Source organism: Hyperolius riggenbachi, chromosome 6 (assembly GCF_040937935.1).
Source record: "Hyperolius riggenbachi isolate aHypRig1 chromosome 6, aHypRig1.pri, whole genome shotgun sequence".
NCBI lineage: Eukaryota > Metazoa > Chordata > Amphibia > Anura > Hyperoliidae > Hyperolius > Hyperolius riggenbachi.
In genome coordinates this window covers 222,554,023-222,579,595 of record NC_090651.1, presented here as the reverse complement: position 1 = coordinate 222,579,595, position 25,573 = coordinate 222,554,023, and the positions used below count along the sequence as shown (strand labels likewise).

The following is a 25,573-nucleotide window of genomic DNA, read 5'->3' as shown; positions in this document are numbered from 1 at the left end:
CAGAATGCCTAGACACTGGAGGAGCTGTGGGCGCAGTTTATTTAGTTTATAGGGAATTAGGGTATTAAAACAAAAAAAAGTATTTGGCTTGAGGAATTCCCTACAAAATATATGTTAGGGGCACAGTTATGAAATATGTAAAAGTGTATCTAGGATCCACTTTATGAAGGAACTGCTGCTTCCATTGCAGCCTAATCACTTGGGTGTTTTCCATCAAGGCATACTATCAAATACCATTTAATAAGTAATACATGTAAGCAAACTGAACCACCTGATTGATGATCCAGTCCGAACTGGTCTCATTACCCTTTGTTTGTTTTTGTTTCTTGTGTTTTTGTTTTGTTTTTTTGTTTTTTTCTACATTCTTTAAAGTAAAGAACATGATGCATCTTTTGTGACCCAATATCATCATTATGTGATCACAGCAGAGCTCAGCAAAGCTTACGTTTGAGAGTGTCCTCGGTCCTCTCCAGCGCTCCAGAATGCCCTCTGCTCCTCCCTACTGATTGCTCCATAATCACAGGGGAAATTTGTAAACAGACTAAAGAGCACTAAGTTAGAATAGCTTTCCTCTTACTTGTACATTACAAGCTGCTGCTTATAGAGGCAGATGGTGGCTTGGTAAAGTACAAAGCAATGCAGCCTTATTCAATGCAAGGGAATGGGGCTGCCCATCTCCAATGGGGGATATGCTGGGTTCTGTGGTACATCAATAGGGGGTGTGCTGGGTGGAGTTTAGTACTGCTGTCTGATTCTGCCTGGGGGACATCCAGGGCATGTGCCACTGATCTTTGGGGCTAGCAATGCCCCTGGAAAAATTTACAGGAGGTCAGAAAGTGATGCCATAATGAATGATGATGCCAGCTTTACACACCATGAAAACAGAATTATCCACATTAGGAATGGTCAATGAGGTGCTAATAATTTTGATTTGATGCAAATTTGATGTCAGTTTTATGCAAATCTATGCAGCTAAAATCATCAGCTACTGCCTTTTGGCAGTTTCAATATGCCTAAACTTGCATCAACTTGAAATTATTGGCATGTCATTGACCATTGCTAATCCAGTACATTCCATACAGTATGCATATATTCAGAACAGCAGATATGCCCATATGCCCTTCTGAGCTAATAGTTTAAAGGGGGAGGAAAAGCAAGGAACACCACCTTTCCACAAAACTCTCCAGCATCAAGCAGAGAAGGTGTTTTCCAGTGCAGCTTACTTAAAGAGACTCTGTAACATGAAAAACATCCCCTGGGGGGTACTCACCTCGGGTGGGGGAAGCCTCGGGATCCTAATGAGGCTTCCCACGCCGTCCTCTGTCCCACGGGGGTCTCGCCGCAGCCCTCCGAACAGCCGGCGACTGTGCCGACTGTCAGTTCAATATTTACCTTTGCTGGCTCCAGCGGGGGCGCTGTGGCGACTTTCGGCACGGAAATAGACGGAAATACCCGATCTCCGTCGGGTCCGCTCTACTGCGCAGCCGGCGGAAACTTGCGCCTGCGCAGTAGAGCAGACCCGACGGCGATCGGGTATTTCCGCCTACTTCGGCGCCGACAGCCATCAGAGCGCCTGCGCAGGAGCCAGGAAGGTAAATATTGCGTCACCGCTGTACGGAGGGCTACAGCGAGACCCCCGAGGGACGCAGGACGGCGTGGGAAGCCTCATTAGGATCCTGAGGCTTCCCCCACCCGAGGTAAGTACCCCCCAGGGGCCGTTTTGTCATTACAGTTCCTCTTTAATAAGAGCAGGATAAGAATTACCAGCAAAGTGCTGCACAGTATGATACCTGCAGGTCCACACAATCAGGGCTGGTTCTACATTTTTTGCTGCCTGAGGCAAACTTGTGAGGATGCGCCCTTCCCATTTGGAATGACCGCACAGCACCTGAGAATTTACTCTGCTTCATTTAACTACCTGCGGACCGAGCGAGTATAAATCTACGGCGGGCAGGGGGCGCTGCGGTCCTGACCGGACGTAAGCTCTACGTCCCATTGACCGTGCGCCCCAGCCCGTCCCTGTCGCTCGGTCCGCTCTGCCCCCACCGCAATGTGGTGCCCTGCCGCCTCTATGACGGCAGAGCACTGTGAGCCGGGCAGGAGCAGTTTTCATTGGCTCCTGGCCCTGTCATTCATGTAAGCCGTTCCCATTGGCTTACATGGAATGACAGGGTCAGGAGCCAATGAAAGCGGCTCCTGACCGGCGCACAGCACTCTGCTGTCATAGAGACGGCAGAGAGAGCAGCCTGCGGCGGGGACAGAGCGGCATGTCCGGTGGGAGCGACGGTAACTTGCGGCGATTCGTCGGGAAGCGGCGGTTTGCTGGACCAGCACCCTCTGGTCCTTAAGGGGTCAGAGGGTGCCTGTCCACAAAGGGTTAATGTTTTCACATGACATGCTGCAGCTCAATATAATAGCACACTGACTGGCTGTGAGTCTGTGACAAACAAACTGCTCACCCTCAGCCAGTCGGCCATCCTCTATTCCTCCTCACTCAGGAAAGCAGGGCCACCTCCCCCCTTCTCCTGTGCAAGTCAAAATAAAACACTGCTGCTCTCCTGCCTTTCCTCTCCCCTCCTCGTCCACTGTCAGATTCCATGATGACCTTTTCACCTCGCTCTCCTCTCGCTTCTCCTCCTACTCTGAGGCTGTTTAGTGTAAACACAGTACAAAGATGCTGCCCCTGTAATTTCCCCTCCTCAGTCAGGACAGCAGGACCACCTCCCCCTTTCTCCTGTGCAAGTCAAAATGAGTGTAAAAACAGTATGAACATGCTGCCCCTGTAATTTCCCCTCAGTCAGGACAGCAGGGCCACCTCCCCCCTTCTCCTGTGCAAGTAAAAATAAAACACTGCTGCTCTCCTGCCTCTCCCCTCCTCATTCACTGTCAGATTCAATGATGACCTTTTCACCTCGCTCTCCTACAGTACAAACATGCTGCCCCTGTAATTTCTGAACCTGATGCAAATGTTTCATCTTGCTTCATGAGAGAACCAGCCCTGCACACAAGCATTTCTCAAATTTGTCTTTGTGCATCTGGAAGCCTCTGGTCTACATTATGAGCCTGATTTACTATGAACCAGGAAGGACATTAAAATGTCACACATATATAAAAAAATATATATTTTTACGATGAAAGAAATAACAGGATAATTATTGCTTAGATATATTTGCGTTTTACTATTCAAACTACTAGAACCTGCAGCAGGAACATCTCTATAGAACATCATATCAGGACACAGTGATGGCTGGTGACCGATCAGTACATGGATGAGTTAATGCATAGTCATTCTTGTGGGAACTTTGTTTCCATAAGTAGTATGGCCAACATTGTTCCCTTGTTGCGAAGCATTGCATGGGACCACTGCTCTTCATGACATTACTGCATCAGGACCGTTATATTACTATATGAAAGCTAAATCCTGCTCCTTCAAGTGCTGTACCCTTGTGACAACAATTTTAAAGTTCAACTTTAGAAGCTCAGCAGCCAGTGGAGACTCTCCTGATAGACTTTCAAATGGCTGTAGCACAACTTAGAGATGGAAGGTGGGATTTAAAAGTCATGGGAGTCATTGGCAACATATACATATAACTTTCCAGCTCTCTGCAAATGAAAAAGTCCCAAAAGGTAGGTTAAATAAATGCTCTCCAAATTATTTAGAGCATTTTCGTGCTTGCTGGTGGTTTAAAAGACATTGGGCCTGATGCAATTGTCAGACTTTTCAGTGTAAAACGCTGGTGAGTCCGATAATCAGGCGACAATAATGTCGCCTGATCCAATTACAGCCCTAGGCAGGGTGTTAAAAAAACTCGCTTGGGCGATAATATCGCCCAGCAAGTTCCTTACATCCTATCCTATTACACTTTGCATGCCTCTGGGAAGCGATGCTTCCCGGCAGACATGAGCGTTAGCTTAGACCTGCAAAAAGCAGGTCTAAACATGCTAATGCACATCATCGGCGCTGCATCTGGGGGTCTCCTTCAATAAAGAGACCCCCAGAGCTCCCCGCCGGCCGCCGCTCGTTTATGAAACTCCCCACGTAGCTGCACAGATAATATGAAGCAATTTCCCTCCTCTGGGGTGCCCCATCACAGTCTAATCCATTTTCTTGGGCCAGACTGTGAACCAATGGGGAGCCCCGGCGGCTGATTCAAAGATGCTTTTCCGGGACTCTGCTATAGCGAGAGTAATTACAGTGACTCATACACTGTAATTACACGTCGGGGACTTGCGGCAGGTGTTCAGCGGCGGGAGGGAAATTGCTTCACAGTATCTGTGCAGCTACGTAGGGGGTTGCAGAGACGAGCGGCGCCCGGCGGGGAGCTCTGGGGGTCTCCTTGTTAAAGGAGACCCCCAGATGCAGCGACGGAAGATAGAGGCGAATGTTCGGCGGGTTTTGCGCATGTGTGGGGAGCGAGGCCATGGTGCTGATAGACAGCACCACAGGGTAAAACCCCGCTCCCCATCGCCCGTAACATCGGAGCATCGCTCACACTTTCGCCTGAGTGAAACTGGAAATAGGATTTGCCGGTAATCCTCGTGCCATGGCAAGGTGATAAGTAGCTCGCATCTTGCAAGCTACTTATCACCTTGAATAGCATCAGGCCCATAGGCCCAAATGTAATTCACTTTTTCTCATGAGTTTTCTCCTAGATGATATTTTCATAATTTGTAATAAAATGCATTTTAAGCCACCAGCAAGCATGAAAATACTCAAAATAAATTTGACAATACCTTTTCACCAACTTTTGGGTACCTTTTTGATTGCAAAATGCTGAAACGTTAGTTTAAATACAAGATGGAAAATTATCTCCTAGGAGATAACTCCTTTGGCCCATATGTAATTCACTTTTTCTCCTGAGTTTCTCCTACTGTAGGTAGTAATTTCACATCTTGCCAATAGAATGACTTTTAAACCACCAGCAAACAAGAAAATATTCAAAATAATTTTGACAGTGTTTTTTCACCAACTTTTTATTACTTTTTAATTGCAAAGTCATAAAAAGTTATTTTAAAGAGAAGATGAAAAATTATCTCCCAGGAGAAAACTCAGGACAAAAAGGGATTTGCATATGGGCCATTTTATTGTTAAGGGCCCTTATTCATTTCACTTTTTTCTCCTAAGTTTTCTCTTAGGAGATAATTTTTTATCTCTCCCTCATCCTGCAATTGAAAGAGTACTGAAAGTTAGGTAAACGAGTACTATCAAAACTATTTTGAGTGTTTTCTTCCTTGCTGGAGGTTTAAAAGCTATTTTATTTACAAGCTTAAAAATATCACCTAGGAGAAAACTCAGGAGAAAAAATGAAAATATTTCATGTTTGATGCTTTCTGCCTTTGACTAGTGTAGTCTGAATAAGGTGGAGCCTAACCACTCCCACTTTTTAATTCAAAAATGTTATAAAGTTGGTGCTGGCCGCCTGGTCGCCTTTCTCCCCTGATGACGCAAGATTGCGAAACCGGTCGGGAAGGCGACAGGCGGCACCATTTTATTTGAGGTCTTCTATTGACCATTTTATGCGCGCTACTTTTTCGGGGTTCCCAGTGCACGGGCCCCGTATGTGAGTTTTCCTTTATCCTTGTTTTTAATTGTTTTACTTGTTATGTAATAAAGACGGTTTACACTTAGATGTGCCGTATATCTTTTTCATGTCACTATCCTACTGGACTCCCCTTTGGTGAGTCTCTGCGATCTCAGGATATCTACTATATTCCGGAGGAATCTGTAGTGTGCAACATCGCTGGTGAAACGACACCATTTGAAAGTTCTGCGGACCACCTATCAAACTCGTTTACAACCTTATAATGTGGGTTGTTGGAATCTGGTAAGCCTTGCTTCTTTACCCTTTTGTTCGAAGATCCTGTATACCAAAAAATGATGAAAGCTGTATTACTATAGACCTGCGCTGACTTTATATATTCGATAAATGTAGCTTTGCTCTGCTTTGAGCCGTGCAACGCTTGCATCAATATGTGGTAGATTTCGACTGGTGTAAGAACAGATCCTTGTCCAATAAATTTTCAATCAGAGGGATATCAATTGATCAGCCCATCATATCAAGCTGTAATTGATCTTCTGTGCAGGCCAAGTTTAAACCTAAAAAAAAAGCAAAGATGGAGGGAGGGGGGCATCCTTGTACATTCCCATTAAAACAATAGCCACCAAAAATTGGCAGGAGATATTGGTCATGTTTATTGATTTGATTTTATAAGCTTGCAAATCAAATCACCAGGCGGAGAAGTATCATATTTTCATTTTAATATTTTAAACTGTATACGCTGAAATAAAAAAATAAATAAAACCCAATAAACATATAAAACAAAAGATTAAATAAATCACCATACATTCCCTTTAAGGTCATATTGGCTCTAATTAACCTAGGAGGAGGCTCAAAGGTCTTCACTGATTGGCTGCCTGTACCCAAGCCTTGTCCAGATCCATCCATTAGGGCTGGGTCCCACTACAAAGAACAAATCACTGTCGCAATCGCTAGTGATTTGTGATAGTGCTTTGTAAGCGATTTTAGATGTGATTTCTCTGCTCCTATACAATACAATAGAGCGCAAATGCTCCCAAAATGCTGCATGTCCTGAGATTGCGATTTCCCTAATCGCAATGGCTCCAATGGGATCTGTTCCACACACTTACATTAGCAATGCGTTTTGGTAAATCTCTAGCGATTGAACGTGATCCCAAAACACTGCCAAAAGTGCTCTAGTGGGTCCCAGGCCTCATGCTCATACTGGAATATCTGGACAAACTGGAATATCTGGACAAAGCAGTACTATTTCAATTCCTGCTTTCTCGGTCACAAAAATGTGATGACTTTGGAATGAATTGCTACCAATGTATCCGATAAATGTAGCGTTGCTCTGCTTCGAGAAGTACAATGCTTGCATCAATACAAGGCAGATTTCTACTGGTAGAAACATATCACTATCTGATCATTTCCTGTCAGAGAGATATTGATCAATGGGCTTGGCATAAGTGATCTATGTATGCCTAGCTTAAACCTAAAAAATATAGAAAAAATGAGGAAACAAATCTTGTACATTAACATTCCCTTTAAATAATAGCTACTCAAAATGAAGAGGTGAGATCAAATGACTAGATATATCAGTGATAGTTATTGTTTTGACCAAAGTAAAATTCTGTTAGATAAGCCCTTCAAGGATTCGCAGTAGTAAGTTTGTGAGCTGTGAAAGTAACAAGCATGTTCTTTAAAAATTCTATAAATAATATTGAAATAACTGTGGCATTTTAAAAGATAGGGTTTGTAATGTAGAACTTAAAGGAAACATCAGGGAGTTAACTTAGTTAGCACACCTAAAAGCCCCTTAGCATACCTAAAGCCCTTTAGGACACGCAAAGTTTCACGTGCTAAGTTAGCATGTTCAGTTTAAATGCTGCTCGGTGTGTGCGAAACTACGCACGGGGTGCGACTAAAACAATTTGCGCGTACCGCGCAGCGCTGAACTATGTGCGCAATCAATAGAATCTTTGGGGCGTGCTAACTGCTTAGCACCCTAGTTAGCATGTCCAAAGCTTTTAGGCATGCTGAGTTAACACCCTTTCATCGTCAACTAGTCTTTCCCACATAGATCTGATTTTTTTTTAAACTGCCTAATGTTTCCTTTAACAAGCAATTTTTACATTATAAGATGTAGAACCTTCTTTTTCCTAGGCTCTGCCTCCCTCTTCTTCAATGCTGCAGAATTACCTTGTCCATCTCTGTCCCCTCTTGCATATGTCCCCTCCTCTCCTCATGGTACACGCCCCAGCTCACCCCCAAACTATTACACTGATGCCCTATCCTTGCTGTAGAGTGCATTGAAGAACTACAGGAAAAGCCTGGCAGACAAGGTTATTCCATGCACAATGGATGTTTTCAGACATAATGTGCACAATTACACATACATGAATGTTTCAACTGGCATAAACTTGGGAATGAGAGGATAATAAGCAAGCCAGGGGAAAAGTGAGAGGATGAGGTGGAAAATGCAGCTGAAGTTCTCGAGAAGGCTGGTCCAGTCCAACCTTACTGAAAAAAAGAAATGTTTGGGGCTTCAGCATTCCATAATAACCCAGTAACAGTTACTACTGTGACTTTGGTATATGCTGAGTTATTTTTTTCTTATTTATTTGACTTTTAACTGTTCTAAATTCTAAGCAATTGTGTGTAGACTCTTTCTTTTTACATAAGGATAAGGATATCTTGTGAACATCCTTAAGTCATATAAGTTCAGTTGGTCTTCCCTCTGTAGGTCAGCTTTCTCTTTAGAGTACAAGTAATATAAATTCAGCTGGTCTTACATATGTGGGTTAGCTTTCTCTCCACAGTGCAGGTGAAGTGTAGAGCAGAATGGATACAATATTTATAGATGAAAGTACACCTTCCATGTTACTGTATGTTAAATTCCACTTGCCATTAAAATATGCAAGAAGGCCTCTAGTGCTGATGGTTACAGGTTACACAGGGCACAACGAGGTCAGCTACGAGATATCTCATTTCCGACACGTGCTTGGCTGCGCATTAAGCAAACCATAGACTGATAGATTTCCCAAGAGATTATGAGATCTATCGAGCGGTTAAATCAAGCCTGGCTGGGTTTACTAAGGATAGCATAGCCAGTTATGTTTGGAGTTGCTAGCTGAAGTTACTTTCCAGTCTCCAAATGATTCTGTGTTCAATGTGAACTGGCCAAGAAGGTCTATAGGACCATTCAGAAAAGTGTGTTGTTATTATTGGTTAATAAATAAAGCATGTAATCCTGTTACAGATACTGTATTTGATTTACTTGTACACACTGCTGTAACATGGGGGACATTTGGACAGTAAAACTACTTTGCACATTTGTGTCCATCCCACATCCAAGCTCTGAAGTTGTCCCCTTTGGTGCCTTGCTAAATAAGGCAGATAAACAGGCTATAGGTGCATTTTAAAAGAAAACCGTTTCAAACTTGACAGCCCCTCCAATAACATTTTAAATTTCCTCAAGCCCTCACCCCCCGCCTCCATGATGGCCACTATGGCCGTAGGGCCATCCAACAGGGGTCATCAGGGATCATATAACAAATGCAAATACAGTTGCCATGACTCACCTCCTCCCCCCATTACAAGAGTGGCCACTAAGAAAACCTTTGCCTCTTCCCCATGACAAGTACAACCATCATGGCATAGGGCCCCTTCCCTTCTATCCCTTTTCCTACAATAACATGGGCAGCCACCATGAGAGCTGTCTATCCTCATCATAAGAAATCCAGCCACCATGACATTCACCCCTCTCCCCATGCAGAGTAGTGCTGTGGTTTAAAAGTATATTTCCTCTTTCATCGTCAAAATCACTCCCCCTCAGTCATTGAAGTAAGGCTGCAGAGAGGGCAGTCTGTCAAGTCAAGTCACTGAATAGCGGGAATGAATAGAGCTTGTGTACAGTGGACACTCATTGTAGGGGTCCCATTATACTGCTCCCCATTTTAGAACTGGTCATTAATATGTTCTTATTACATTCCCCAAGTGTCGACATCATTATACCCCCATTCCTACAAATAAGTACCCCCTTTCCATTTCCACCATGTTATTCTAGTGCAAACATTATGTCCCCCCAGTGTCAACAAAGTTTTCCTGTAGTGCCTCCAATGCTGCCATTATGTCCTTTGTCAAAAGTTTTTTCTTTCTCTAAGATATATGGAGTATGAACGGGGAAGCAGCAGAAAAACAAAGCTCTTGTGTGTCGGTGCCTACCTACTCATCATCATCCCTGTTGTGTATATGTCACATACAGGTGCTTGTGATGGACCCAGGAGGAGAAACTCTAACTCTCATCAATGGGCAGTGATATGGAGTCTGTAGGGAACAGGGGGACGTACAATAAAAATCAGAGCATCAAAGAGTATCAATACAGTGTTTGGTGTACACAGTGCTGGTAAATGGATCACATATAAACAATAGGCCTCAGGAGGTTCCAACATTTCTTCTGGGGTGAAAAATTAATCGTGTATTGATCAGGGGCAATTTGGGGCAGATTTAGTTGCTTTAGCACAGCCGTGCCCAACCTACGGCCCGCGGGCCATGTGTGGCCCGCAAAGCCAGTTTCTGTGGCCCACGCGGTGTCTGCCTGCGGAGAGGGAGAGGATCAGGTGGTATTGCGTAGTATGGCACTCGGCGGGACGCGCATACACCAGCGTGTGCTCGTATTCAGCCCCGGGTAGTGCTGGGATAGTCAGAAAGCCTCGCTCATTGGTTACTGCAGGAACCTTCCTCCAATAGGAATCAGCCTAATTCCTATTGGAGGAAGGTTCCTGCAGTAACCAATGAGCGAGGCTTTCTAACTATCCCAGCACTACCCGGGGTTGAATAAGAGCACACGCTGGGGTATGCGCGTCCCGCCGAGTGCCATACTACGCAATACCACCTGATCCTATCCTCCTCCTCCGCAGGACACCGCGGGCAGACACCGGGGCACACACTGTGACAGCCCCCTCAGCCCCACACAGAGCTGACAGCAGCCCCCTCAGCACCACACAGAGCTGACAGCCCCCTCAGCCCCACACAGAGCTGACAGCAGCCCCTCAGCCCCACACAGAGCTGACAGCCTCCTCAGCCCCACACAGAGCTGACAGCCCCCTCAGCCCCACACAGAGCTGACAGCCCCCTCAGCCCCACACAGAGCTGACAGCCCCCTCAGCCCCACACAGAGCTGACAGCCCCCTCAGCCCCACACAGAGCTGACAGCCCCCTCAGCCCCACACAGAGCTGACAGCCTCCTCAGCTCCACACAGAGCTGACAGCCTCCTCAGCCCCACACAGAGCTGACAGCCTCCTCAGCCCCACATAGAGCTGACAGCCTCCTCAGCCCCACACAGAGCTGACAGCCCCCTCAGCCCCACACAGAGCTGACAGCCCTCTCAGCCCCACACAGAGCTGACAGCCCTCTCAGCCCCACACAGAGCTGACAGCCCTCTCAGCCCCACACAGAGCTGACAGCCCCCTCAGCCCCACACAGAGCTGACAGCCCTCTCAGCCCCACACAGAGCTGACAGCCTCCTCAGCCCCACACAGAGCTGACAGCCTCCTCAACCCCACACAGAGCTGACAGCCCCCTCAGCCCCACACAGAGCTGACAGCCTCCTCAGCCCCACACAGAGCTGACAGCCCCCTCAGCCCCACACAGAGCTGACAGCCCTCTCAGCCCCACACAGAGCTGACAGCCCTCTCAGCCCCACACAGATCTGACAGCCCCCTCAGTCCCACACAGAGCTGACAGCCTCCTCAGCCCCACACAGAGCTGACAGCCTCCTCAGCCCCACACAGAGCTGACAGCCTCCTCAGCCAGCACACTACAGGCCACGTGTGGGTAATTAGGCCTCTGTTCCTCCTCAGCAGAGCTGACAGCCTCCTCAGCCAGCACACTACAGGCCACTCTGATACCATTGCTGCATTAATCTGCCCTGTGCATACACCCAAACAGCCACAAACTTCTCATTAAGAAAATGTGCATCAAATGGCGAGTACAACAATTCTTATATTGTCGTTTTCTTTCCATTTCCAACACCATGTTAACTGTTACTAGAAAAACGTTAAACGTTTTACATCGAAATTTTGTATGCATGTGTTCCGGCCCTCGAGATTTTTCTTGATTTGAAGTTCGTCCCTCGGGCCAAAAAAGGTTGAGCACCACTGCTTTAGCACATTTAAAGTGCATGGATAGTTCCTTCGTTTTTCGTCATTGCTTCCCTCCATCCCCTCAAACACCAAAATATAATTTTCTGCCACTGTAAAATTACTTTATTATGGTCTCTTGTAAATTAATATTAACTTAAACTTAGATTATCATAGACTCTCTGTCTGCTTATAAACCCTTAATCACAAGTGAATTGTAACTAAACAATCTCTATGAATTTCTGCAACTGGAGAAAGAGGAAATTTTCAGAACCTTCAGCCACTCTATACTGATGTTCAATAGAGAGGTGGACAATATATTTTTGGAAGGTAAGTCTCAGGCTGGGACACGGTTACATTCAGATCATGGTTAAATTAGCAGCAACAAGTAGGACACCATAACAATACAATTGATTACTGCTGCTGCTGAAATAAGACATATATAATCATGGACCGATAGCATTCACATTTCTTGCTGAACTTGGTCTGTGCAGAACTGAGTTGTATTGGCAGCAGCAGAGAGGACTGTGTAGGACAACTGATGGAAGATGGAAACATGACAATAGCTTCTGCGTGAATTATCCAGAGACATGTGAAATACATATTTGCATTAACCTTAAGACTTTCAAAAGATGTATAGTTTTATGTTTCTTACTTGGTATTACTTACAAACTATGATGTCCAAATCAAGCACCCACCAGATGTGCCACCTGTTACTTTAGGATGTGAACCTTTGGAGTATTATTTAGAAATTAAAATTTTGCACAACGCATCTCATACACAGTTAATGTATAAGAATGGTCCTTCTGCATATAAGCATTCTTAAAGGGTCAGTCCAACAAATTCTTATTTTTCTCCTTTAAACAGGTAATTGTGGGTTGAATCAGTCAATGACTTCTGTGCTAAAAACATTCCTATTAGCAAGTCCATATTACCATTACCAACTTCATATTAAAGGATACCCAAAGTGACATGTGACATGATGAGATAGACATGGGTATGTACAGTGCCTAGCACACAAATAACTATGCTGCGTTCCTTTTTTTCTTTCTCTGCCTGAAAGAGTTAAATATCAGGTATGTAAGTGGCTGACTCAGTCCTGACTAAGATAGGAAGTGACTACAGTGTGACCCTCACTGAAAAGAAATTCCAACTATAAAACACTTTCCTAGCAGAAAATGGCTTTAACCTCCTTGGCGGTCTGATTCTTTCCAGATTTTAGGGTCTAAAAGCGGTGCAATTTTTTTTCACTCTTTCAGACCCTAAAACCTGAAAAAAATCATTCTGGCAGGGAGATCTGCAGCAAAATAAAAAAAAATGTACCTTCCTGGGCTCCTGTGCTGCAGTTTTCTCTTTGCCCACAAGATGGAGCTAATATACATATAAACGAACTTCTCTATATTTCTCTAATATAGAGAAGTTCGTTTTCAATATTAGCCCCGCCCCCGATGACGTCACGCTGCCACCACTGCTCTGCTGCCACCACGGCTCCGCTGCTCCAACTGGCTGCCGGGTCCCCGGAAGAATAGCGGGGACATGGGGGATCCCGGCGGCCAGGGAAAGACCCCACACTGCCGGGGAGAGAGGCTGGAGTCCCGCTGCGCAGCGAGATCGTGCGCGGGACTCCACAACTTCAAGTAAAGCTCTGCAATGCATACCCCGACCTGAGCTCGGGATCACCGCTAATAGCTTGTTTTTTCTACCCCGAGCTCAGGTCGGGAAAACCGGCAAGGAGGATAAAGAGCAAGAAAGAGATAAAAAGGGGAATTTCTTATCAGTGAGGGTCACACTGTATTCACTTCCTGTCTGAGTCAGGACTGAGTCAGCCACTTACATACCTGATATTTAAATCTTTCAGGTAGAGAAAGAAAAAAAGGAACACAGCATAGTTATTTGTGTGCTAGGCACTGTACATACACATGTCTATCTCATCATGTCACATGTCACTTCAGGTATCCTTTAAAGTTGTCTTAGCCAGGAATACCTAGCCTAGAATTATTAAAACAAGTTTACTATTTGGTAGTTAAAGGACAGCTGTAATGAGAGGGATATGGAGACTGCCATATTGATTTCCTTTTAAACAATATCAGTTGCCTGGCTATCCTGCTGATCATCTGCCTCTAATACTTTTAGTACAAACACTTCAGTCCAGAAGGACATAGCCCTATAGTTACAAATGCGCAAAGGTGTACAGAGGCAGCGGAAGGATAAAAGTAGCTAAAAAGTTTAAAATTGTTCTGGTTGCGGTGGTGGACCAACCAACCATAAACAGACAAAAAGGCTGTCAATTTTCAAAACATATATACAGTTTATTCAATTACTCCCAGTACAAAAAGTCGCAACGCGTTTCGCAGGCAAGGACCCGCTTCTTCAGGCAATAAAGGACAGGAGCAATACACAGTGTGTAGTCTAAACGATGCTTGGCACCTCTGTCTGACCTCTATAGTTACAAATGATAAAAGCGTATAACTTTACTCGAATACATAAAATAGAGATAAAAGGTGAGATTCCACTGTTGTGGGTACTCTCTTGTGGAGGTATCTAATGATTCACCTTGTCTTGCTGAGGGGGTCGTGGCTTATCCCCCTGGAGCTCTGCATACAATGCAGAGTCCAGTTGTAGCTATCTCACAGCCAGGCAGATGCCTTCACAATCAATTGGTGTGCAAGTGGAACGGTGGAGCACTACCTGTTGTTCAATGTAATGTAACAGATTGGTGTGCACACCTATCGTCTAGTCCTCAGGCCACACCATCTAAGACGGGTGGGTGTACATCAAATTAATTAGTGCAAAGTGCTGTACATAAACTTTAACATGAGCATGTCTCACCAAAAGGCTTCATCAGAAAAAGCGCTATACATATATACAGTTGCTATATAAACATCCTACACCATATATTTACAAGATTATTTACAAAAAAACCCCCATCATAATACCATCAGAGCTCTGACTGTGGCTATTATGATCGGGTTTTTTTTGTAAATAATCTTGCACACCAATTGATTGTGAAGGCATCTGCCTAGTTGTGGGATAGCTACACCTGGACTATGCATTGTATGCAGAGCTCCAGGGGGATAAGCCACGACCCTCTCAGCTAGACAAGGTGAATCATTTGATACCTCCACAAGAGAGTACCCACAACAGTGGAATCTCACCTTTTATCTCTATTTTATGTATTCGAATAAAGTTATACGGTTTTATCATTTGTACCTATAGGGCTATGTCCTTCTGGACTTGTAGTATTCATTCCCTGGTACTTCATCTCAGTCGGTCAGTGTATGGTTATCTAATACTTTTAGCAAAAGACCCTGAATAAGCATGCAGCATATCAGGTGTTTCTGACATTATTGTCAGATCTGACAAGATTATCTGCATGCTTGTTTCTGGTGTGATTCAGACACTACTGCAGCCAAATAGACAAGCAGGGCTGCCAGGCAACTGGCATTGTTTAAAAGAAAAATAGATAAGTCAGCCTCCGTATCCCTCTTGTCAATGTTGTCCTTTAAAGTTTGCATTGCTCACTTGAATTGTATCAAACCCTAACAAGGTTGGATGATATGCTATTGTGTGTTTGCATCCCTAAGCTTGTGTCTGAAACTGGAAAAACATTTTTTCAATAAGTCTAGGAAAGTCTGAATCACATGAAGCTGATGGGAATATCTTCTTTTTAGAATTTATTAAAAATATTAATGTGGAACACCAGTGAAAACTTTTCTTTAGCTTTGTACAGAGTGGAGAAAGGTTACACCATCTTTTAATTTACTACTTTCTGGTGTCCACATTGAATGTCTTCATGCTGTTCCAGTAACCCTATAAGTGAGACAGGATGCGAGAAGAAACATCTCTATGGAAACGGGGACAGCAACAGAAACATGTTGTAGTGTAGCACATTCTCGCACGATTAAAATGCTAGTTTAAACTGTTTCTACATCACAAATGGAGTGAAAAAACACCCCAATTTCCGTTTGTGTGGTCTTTGTCAAAACTGGGACAGCAATAAAAAAACAGTAGAGGTTCTAACTTTACCAGCAAAAGTGAAATACAATATTTTGGCTGATGTTAGAGGGGTTTTAATGTTTTGAGTTCTACTCCTCCATCTTATTTGTTGGACTGACCTTCTAATAAGGCAAAGAGCAACCCTCTAAGAAAACTGACCAGCATGACTCGGTTACTGTCCCGAATGCTCATATCTGATGAAACCAGGTTGCTGTGGGCTATTGCACTTATCATCATCATTGCACTTTGAGCTTCGTCAAGCCTCACAGGTCCCCTATGGCCAAACAAAATGTCTTATTTCTCATCCTCATCCTCATCTTCATCCTTGCTTGGGGCACATCTTTGGAAGCAATGCACAGTTGTAGCCAGGAAGAAGCTTGAAAAAATGGCAGCAATGGACACAGCAACTCCGGAGAAGATGATGATTAGAAGGTCCATCAACGACAAGGTGAATTTGCACTCACTGAAGCTAATGTCTGACAGCTCGTGCAGGAAGACTTTCCGATCCTCAAAGGTGCAGTGAATTTCCTCCACACCTGTATAAAAAGAACAATGACAATCAGTTACATGGAAAGTCATTGGAAACCTCATGGATTGGACAGGAGGCTCTTATGTTCTTAAATACCTGAGAGAAGATTAGAATATCTCACCACTCCAGGGTATACAGTTGCATTCACTCAACCACTAAACATAAACTAAATCTGTAACCTTTTAGCAACCCCAGTATGGTCTGACATGCGCAGAAGACATGTAAAACTCTGTTGGCCCCCAAATAGCAGGTACATTTTAATGGATCCTTAACTATAACAATCACATTACCACTTATACTGGGACAATATAGTATGGATAGCAATCATTGAATTGGAGCACCAAATGTAAAAAACATTAAAATAAAGCAAATATCTTAAAGAACAGATAAAATACCACGGAGGAGTGCAAGTAATACCACACTGCGCCAGCTAATTTGTTTTCCCACTTTGTTGTCCAGACCACCAATGATACCGTGCATAAAGTATTTAGCACACCCAACCTATCATTACATATCAACACTCACAGAATGTAAGAACCAAAAAAGGGGCTTAAAGTGGTCTGAAACTCCGACATAACATTCAATAAAAATGTGTTTTCCTACTTTTTATTACTCATACAGTTATCATATTTGCTTTTGTGCGTAAGTAATATTGTCTGTTTACAAATTACAAGTTTCCAAAGTGTAGTTTATCTTGCCCTAAAAGCTGTCATTGCATTTTAAGCTGTCATTGCACAGAGAGCTTCACAGAGAGCTCCTTTTCACCTGTTTACACACATTGTAACAACATTGGAATGTAAACAAAGATACTGTTATCTACAGTTTGGATGCAGATTTGAAGCTGAATAGCAGGACAAAGTGCTTTGTTTAACCATTTCAGCGATGTTCTGCTAAAAAAAGATTTCTGGGATAGTAGCTTTCCCGCCATGAGGAATCTTTTAGAGCAAAGTAGAAATGCTGGCTTTCAGATGACTTTAAATGCTGGAGACCAAAATTTTGAGTTCATTATATATTGTACAAAAACTATTTATTGCTCTGTATTTCCATCAAAGTGAGAACAAATAGTTAAAGTGCACCTGAGACCAAAGAGGTCTCAGGTTATATACTTACCTGGGGTTTCCTCCAGGCTCCAGCCCCCTTGAGACGTCTCAGTCGCGCGAAGCGCGTCTCAGCCAGAATACTGGGCTGTCCAGCTGAAGACAGGAGCGGCCCGGGGAGATAGACAACGAAGGATTGAGTGGCCTCAAGTGGGCTGGAGAAAGCCTCTTTGGTCTCAGGTTTCCTTTACTCTACATGGGAAAACGGCATTCTGACCTATATGGTTTGGGGCTTGTTCCCACTAAAACAGCACAGGCAAGCATAGAAATCATTTTTCATGCATTTTTAAATGCATTAATTTAAATGAAATTCTGTGTTGTGTTGCATTTGCAGTTCAATAAAAATTACTCTACCAGTTATTTGAATATCTGCAGATAACTTAAACCGCATATATTTTTTATAAAAAAATGTGCAAAGCAGCGCATTTGCATTTTAACAGAAATGCAAATGCGCTGGTGAAAAAAAGGATGAATGGGTACCAATGTAGACCCTTAGTGGTTTGTTCCCAACCAGTAACTGCATGGGACTGAGGCAAATGGGTAAGTTTATGCTCAGTGAATATCAGCCATTGGTTGGGCTGTACTGAACTGCGCAGCATGGGGGCGTAGCGATTAGCACTCTTACCTTGCCGTGCTGGGTTCCCAAGTTAAATCCCAGCCAGGGCACTGTATCCATGGAGTTTGTATGTTCTCCCCATGTGTCTGTGTGGGCACTCTGGGTTCCTCCAACATCCCAAAAACATGCAGATAAGTTAATTGGCTTACCCCTAGACTACGATACATGCACTACACAATACAATACATACACAGTCATATGACTATGGTAGGGATTAGTGTGAGCTCCTCTGAGGGACAGTTAAGTGACAAGACAATATGCTTTGTACAGCGCTGCGGAAGATGATGGCACTATATATAAACTGAATAATAACTGTTTGAAGTGGTGCTATGCAGTTCTTTTGTTGATCACTAGAGGTCTACCTCTTATGTACAGTATATACCTTTCTAAAAGGTTGTGTGGTTGTTTTGTATACTTTCATCTGTGCCCAAGCTGCAATTTAAATAGTGGGAACTGATACCTGTCTTGTCCTTCCTATAAAAGTCCTGTCCTTCCTATAAAGGTTCTATTTGCCTGTAATAAAGCTGCATTTTCATATGCATCACCGCTGTAAATGTAAATGCAAGCTGAATGAATTTGTGATAGTTATTCTATTAAACTGTACTGCAGGTAAACATAAAAAGCACAATTTGGCTGAGATATGGAAATAGCAAAACATCATCTTTTTATGCTTGGTTGACAAAACTACTTAAACTGATCTCCTGCTTGGTTCACACATACTGTAAATCTGCACATTTCTAGTCTAGTCCTGCACTGTCCTGTCAGTTATGTTCAGTATCAGTGTTTTGCATCAATTTTCTATCAGTATTACCTGACTGGACCAGAAATGTAAACCTTTTATATGTGAACTCACCCAAAGAAACACATACAAAACTGACAGGACTGGAATGGACCGGAACAGAAATGTACAGATTTATGTGCGAAAACATCTATAGAAACACATACAAAACTGAAGCAAACTGTCTAAAACTGACAGGATAGGACTGGACACCTTTTTACGTGTGAACCAAACCTTTTCCATTTCCTACAAAACAGATATTTACAACTAAAGGCTGAAGTCTCCTGAGAAAGCTTTGTATGTGCTGCAACTTCATGCAGTCTAAGGTGAGCGGCAGCAGTCCTATCTATAAAGCCTGCCATTAAGACACAAACGGCAAGGTGACCTATGGGCAACAAAAAAACTAAAAAGTAGCATACATGTTAAATAAGGAACATGTAAACACAGTTGCTAGCACTGGCAAAATATTTGAACGTGCAAAAACAAAACACATAAGATCAAGCCGCTTATGGTGCTTTCAGAGGATATATTTACATTTGTCAGCAGAAAAACTCTTGTCAGCAAGAGCAGCACACTCTGATTACAAAGCCAATGAATGGTATCATTAATGTGCACAGATTTCCAGGGGTCATCAAGAAGCTGGGAGAAATGACCAGAATCTTAGAATAAAAAAAATAATCATGATTTATAAGCCCCATTGCCTATGAATTCCATTCATTTTACATTTATAGTGGTCAACCCTATCTGCCCCTGAGGACCTGAGATTGTATCTGTACTACCAAAGAGACTCACATCAACCTCCTTTCACTCTAATGCAGATGTAGTAAGGAACAGGGGCCTAGCAATAGGGGTTGCAGAGGTAGCCACCGCATCAGGGCCCTTGGGCCAGAGGAGCCCTGAAGGGCCCTCTCTCAACTACAGTATTTGCTCTCTATTGGTCCTGTGCTCATAATAATCACTTCTATAGATACTTTGAATAGTGGTAATTATTAACAATAACAAACTGTTCTCCATCCCCTTCTTGCCCCTCTGACACTGTAGTTGCCATTGGCAGGTTTTGTTGCGCCGTATCAATTGCTATGTATAGAGTGCTTGGGGGGCCCCATTGTAAAACTTGCATCGGGGCCCACAACTCCTTAGCTACACCACTGGTGAGGAAACTTTCCTGGTTTCAAGATGTATCAGTACACAAACCCTTATGCTGGCCACACACTGAGAAATAACTGGAAGATCAGAGAATTTACCAATACATCAGTTAATTACTGAAGCAACTGTGTAATGAAGCTGCACTGTGTCGATTTCAAATAGCCAATCAGGTAATGAGAAACAAAATATTAGGTTTGCTGCACATGGCAGTATGTTCAGACCTATTACAGCAAAATGTCACCGCACATTTCACCAGTTGGTAATTTATGTGATCTTCTAAATATATCCCAGGTCCCATTTTCCAGTGTGTGACTAGCATGAAGGTCTGTGTACAGCTACATCCGGAAACCACAGCAGCTTCCCAGCTCAGTCCGTAGCAGTTTGTATTCTGCTTGCAGACAGGATGGATGGAAATGTGTTTGCAGAAGAAAGTAACAGACAGACACAGAGCATTTATATTTTCTCTTCTCTTATTTTCTTTTCTCCTAGCTGACTCAAAATGCCAGAGCTGCAGCCACTAGGCCACACTATAGGCAGTACCAATGTTAGGGAGTCTTGCCCAGGGTCTCCTCACTGAATAGGTGCAGGAAGCGCTGAGATTCAAACCCTGGTCTCCTGTGGCAGAACCCTTAACCAGTACACTAACCAGCCATTGCTTCAGACTTGGGGGCTTATCACACTGATGCTTACAGACACCTCATGCTTTCAGGAGTGATACACTTGCTTAGTCAAAGTCCAGGTGGTGTACATGTGACAATAACATATTTTTCTGTGGTTGCCAGTGCTTAGCTTCTAAGGGGTCACCAACCCCACATTTTCAAGGACAAGGACACAAAAAACTGCACACCACAGGCAGCAGAAAAACGTCTATTGGTAAAATCAGCAAACTACAGATTACAAAGTCTGGTGCCCTTTATCAGGTGTACAATCTGAATGGCAAACCACACGCATCGCGCGCGCGCGCGCACACACACACACACACACACACACACACACCGGTTCAGACGGGCAACTGGCGGTTCAGATGGGCAACTGGCGGCTGCTGTGCCCGGCATTTACCTCCATGATGCAATGCAGGTAACTTATGGGCGGCGCCATAGCAGCAATGCTACGATACATGCCGCGCGCAAGAGTAATTCGAGGACACAGCGATCGTGACACCCCAAATTACTTCTCCCTCCGATTTGCTACAACTTTGCAGGAAGAATAATATTTAACACCGCCGGGGAGTTTAGCGGCAGCAGGCTTTCCCTCCGCCCAACTCACTGCCAGCCATACAATGTGTACGCCCATGATGCACCTCATCCTGCATTAAGATGAATGCCAGAGTTTCTCTCTCTGCAGTTACCATTGATTGCCAGCATTTGTGGCACAAACAATAAAGATATGTGAGTCGCTGTGTGCTACATCGAGCGTTGGCTGCATTCACAGTTCCATGTTCCCCTAGTGGCTCAAAACGCAACACAAATGACTAAATGCCGGGAACCTAAGCCAATTGCTTTTCTGCTAAACCCTTTTTGGTAGCAGAAAACCATTTAGCATTGGCTAATTGAGCCACCAGCAGCTGTCTGTCTTGTCCAGAGATACTCCAACTGTCTGCGCAATATTGTCTGTTTCAATATACAGTATCTTATTGAATGAAAGTTCAACAACAATAACAGTGAACAGTAATAAAGTGAGCTGATTGTATAATATTACATTTAGTAAACAAGACTCTCATTGGTTCCCAGCAGTTAAAAAAAAACGCTAAAGGAGAAATCTCTATTATTTTTACAATTCAATAATGATCCCCTTGTGATCCCAATGAGCTGCTCCATGAGATGATAGATAGGACCCATAAGAGATAAAACCATTAGAGTGGAAGTAAACTCAAAACTTTCTCTGCTCTAAAAGATTAGCTACAGCATGATAACCTTTATGGAGAAAAATATCTTTATTACAATTGATGGAAATCCTAAAAAATCCCTGAAGTTTTACTTGGGTTCATACTTGCAGGAGGCACTGAAAGGGTTAAGCATCAGTGTTTACCTCACAGGTGTCAAACTCCAGGCCTGGAGGGCCAGATCCATGCCAGTGTTTAGGACGGATTGAGAAAGAGAAGAATGTGTTCTACCTGATGGACCACACCTTTCCTGATTCAGACCCATCAATTAATTTGAGCTGTGTCAAAAATGTGTGAGGACCTCGGCCCTCGAAGGACCGGTTTGACATCCCTGGTTTACCTTATGGACAGCTGCCTTGGCACAGCTCTTCTTCAGTCTGTATACACTTGCTGATAAGAACTAATTAGACAGGTTTATCTGCTTAAAGAAACACATAATACAGAGAAGTGCATTTTTCCAGCAACTTTATCTGGAATAAAGACTTTTCATTGTGTGCAGTACAAGAGTTCGGGTCCGCCTTAAGTTCACAGCTGTGAGTTCCTATTCACAGGTGAGTATTTGAATGATATGATTTTGATTCTTTTCTGTCATTTATTCCTCACATTAACTCCCTAACCAGCTCCTGTCATCTCCAACTCAAAAACATAGCACACATCTGACCTTTCTCACTCAGGACACAACTAAAATGTTAATACATGCTCTTACTATTGGACTATTGTAATATATTGCTTGCTGGACTTCCAACTAACCGACTGGCACCCCTCCAATCTGTACTGAACTCGGGTTCTCGTCTCATTCATCTTTCTTCTCAGTCTTCCTCTGAGTCTCCTTTCTGTCAAGCTCTTTATTGACTACCAATTAATAGGGAGGATACAGTTCAAACTCTTAACCCTAACCTGCAAATCTCTCCACAATCTCTCTACCTGTACATCTCCTCACTAGTTTCCAGATACCAACCAATCTCAGATCTGCACATGAGCTTCTTTTATCCTCTTCTAGAATGACCTCCTCACATTCACATATACAAGACTTCTCACATGCCACACCCCTTCTCTGGAATGCCCGTCCACAGCACATCTGTCACTCTCCCACCTTTGAAATCTTTAAATGCTCCCTCAAAACTCACCTTCTCCGACATGCATATGCTCTAACTTAGGCCATTCCATTTTCAACCTCACATCTAGTTTAACTTCTTGCTAAATAACCTAAACATGCACTGCCTGTTGTTTACTGCATACTCCCCCACCTCTTGTCCTCCCCCCTCCCCCAATTCCTTTAGATTGTAAGCTCGCAAGGGCAGGACTCTCTCCCCCTGTTGTGTCCTGGAATTTGTTATTCATTTCATAGCTTGCACGCTTTTATACATTTTATTCATCATGTTACATCTGACGTGGAAATCACCTGTTCTGTATTTTGTACCAGTGTCTACATTTAATGTATATCATTGTCTGTATCATTATGTACCCCTTATTGGTTTTCTTACTTTGTACAGCTCTACGAAATATGTTGGCACTTTATAAATTAATAATAATAATCATTTTCAATAAAGGACAAAGGTTTGGTATTCGGCTTAACAGAAATCAACAGATAGAAATTACTTACTTAGGTTTGACAGTTCTCATAATGAAAATGTGATAAGGGCCATCCCAAACTGGCAGTTTCTCAGGGCCATTCCCATCATCTGAGTATTATGAGAGTACTGCGGTGGAACTATTTAATAGGTTTGTGGCTGAAGGTTACACTGGTAATGATTAGTTAACTGTCAGAAATGAGGTGAATGGCATTGAGAGATCACTGTTATAGGTAAGGAAGGAAAAGAGGTCATGGAATATAACAGCACCACCATTTAACAAAATTTGTAAGTAATTTAGGCCATGGCGAAGAAATACTGGCCTATACTGAAGTATGACAAATAAGTGAGCAGCATGTTTAAAGATGCTCTTATTTTTGCAGCAGAGGAAAAACTGTGTAAAATATAGCTAGGAGGGTGAAACCTGGTTATCGGTACATGAGGTTGAGCAATAGGCACTGCAGTTATACACACTTGAACTGCAATTTATGGAACACCATTACTAAAGGACGTTGAATTTTACACACCAACACAGACCATAATAGCTTTTGTCGTTTATAGTCTGAAATGTTCTTGATGCTTAATGAATGCAGTCAAAACCTTTTAGGGTTGAGAAACAATGGGCCATGCAAGAGCAAAAATAAAATATTACCCAATTTAAAAATAAGGACATAAGCTGTGAGACACCTGTAGCAAAGCATTTTAGGCATGCTGGACATAATGCTATACAGGTACAGTACATCGGTGCATCCTTCATTGGTTGGGTTCTCCCACTATGGGACCGGAAGGAGTCCAGGCTAGAGAGCTACTACAAGAGTAAGCAGCAGGATGGGAGTGTTATAACCACTTGTAATCATTGTGAATGTGCCAAAGCTGCTGCACGTGCTTCAATTGCTGATACTTTATTAGTGTGACTTGCAAAAAGTCTGCAAAATGATCAAAACTGTTTAAAACCATCTACAATCATGGACCAACAACGTGAGCACTACATGTATTATATAAACTTCTCCACCGACCAGTATCTGATGCTGCAAAAATGGCCGATCCTGCACTACAGATTGTTCATCTGTGGACCTTCCACCGATGCACACCCGAGGCCTCACACACCACCCTATAAGTGTATAAGGCCCTGCTTTTATACACTTCCAATACAAGGTCTTCTCTAGGTGTCATCCCGGACCATGTGCATGTGCTAATTGTTCTTTTTACATAGTACGCATGCAATCATAGCTGTTCCTCTAATGAGTTGTGTGAGCTGTTTAAAGGAATACTGTAGGGGGGGTCGGGGGAAAATTAGTTGAGCTTACCCGGGGCTTCTAATGCTCCCCCGCTTACACCCTGTGCCCGCGCAGCCACTCACCGATGCTCCAGCCACGCCTCCGGTTCACTTCTAGAAATTCAGACTTTAAAGTCGGAAAACCACCGCTCCTGCGTTGCAGTGTCCTCACCCCCACTGATGTCACCAGGAGCGTACTGTGCAGGTACAGACCATACTGGGCCTGTGCAGTAGGCTCCTGGTGACATCAGCGGGATCGAGGATATGGCAACGCAGGCGCAGTAGTTTTCTGACTTTAAAGTCTGAAATTCCAGATGTGGACCGGAGGCGGGGCCGGAGCATTGGGGAGCGGCTGCGTGGGCACAGGATGTCTGTGGGGGACCATTAGAAGTCCCGGGTAAGTTCAACTCATTTTATATATATATATATATATATACACACACAATAGCATGGTAACACAGGGAAGCAAGCAAAGACAGGTCAATACACGTATCAGGGTAGCAGCTGCAGCGGTAATTCAGATATATCAAGGTACAAAGGAATAAGCAGAAGCAAAAAAGTCAGGACTAGCAAAGTTCAGCAACAGGTAATCAGATCAAGAAACAGGTTACAAGAAACAGGAATCAGGAACAGGAATCAGGTACAGGAGTGACCAGGAACTCAGACCTACAAAGATCTACGTTCTGGCAATTACTTGGAGGAAGAGGCAGTCTTAAATAGAAGCAGGGTGCAACTGGTGGTAATTATCCAAAGTCCCATTAGAGGCCTCTGCAGGACAGACAAAGAACTGCAAGTCCTTGGTACAGGCAGCATACAGCCACCTGCTGCCGGAAGACAGCAATTCAGGGCTGCTAAATTTCCACAAAGCCCTCTGCCCTGCAAAGTCCAGAGTACTCCAAGTGAAAAGCTACCACCAGCAGGCAGGAGAAGGCAATGCATAATTTCTAACACCTACCTATCTAACATATATGAGGGCACCTACCTATCTATCCTATACTGGGGGAAACTATACTGGCTAC

The 25,573-nt window shown here is 43.6% G+C and overlaps 1 protein-coding gene across 1 annotated transcript in view; it reads right to left on the bottom strand.

Annotated features, from left to right (window-relative positions):
- Positions 1–14,860: 14,860 nt before the first annotated feature.
- LRRC38 (leucine rich repeat containing 38) overlaps positions 14,861–25,573 on the bottom strand; it is a 90,818-nt gene continuing 80,105 nt past the window's right edge. The window contains exon 2 of the mRNA XM_068240461.1: positions 14,861–16,195. Coding sequence (XP_068096562.1) covers positions 15,954–16,195 — 242 coding nt within the window. The 3' untranslated portion in view covers positions 14,861–15,953. The remainder of the gene's footprint in view (positions 16,196–25,573) is intronic.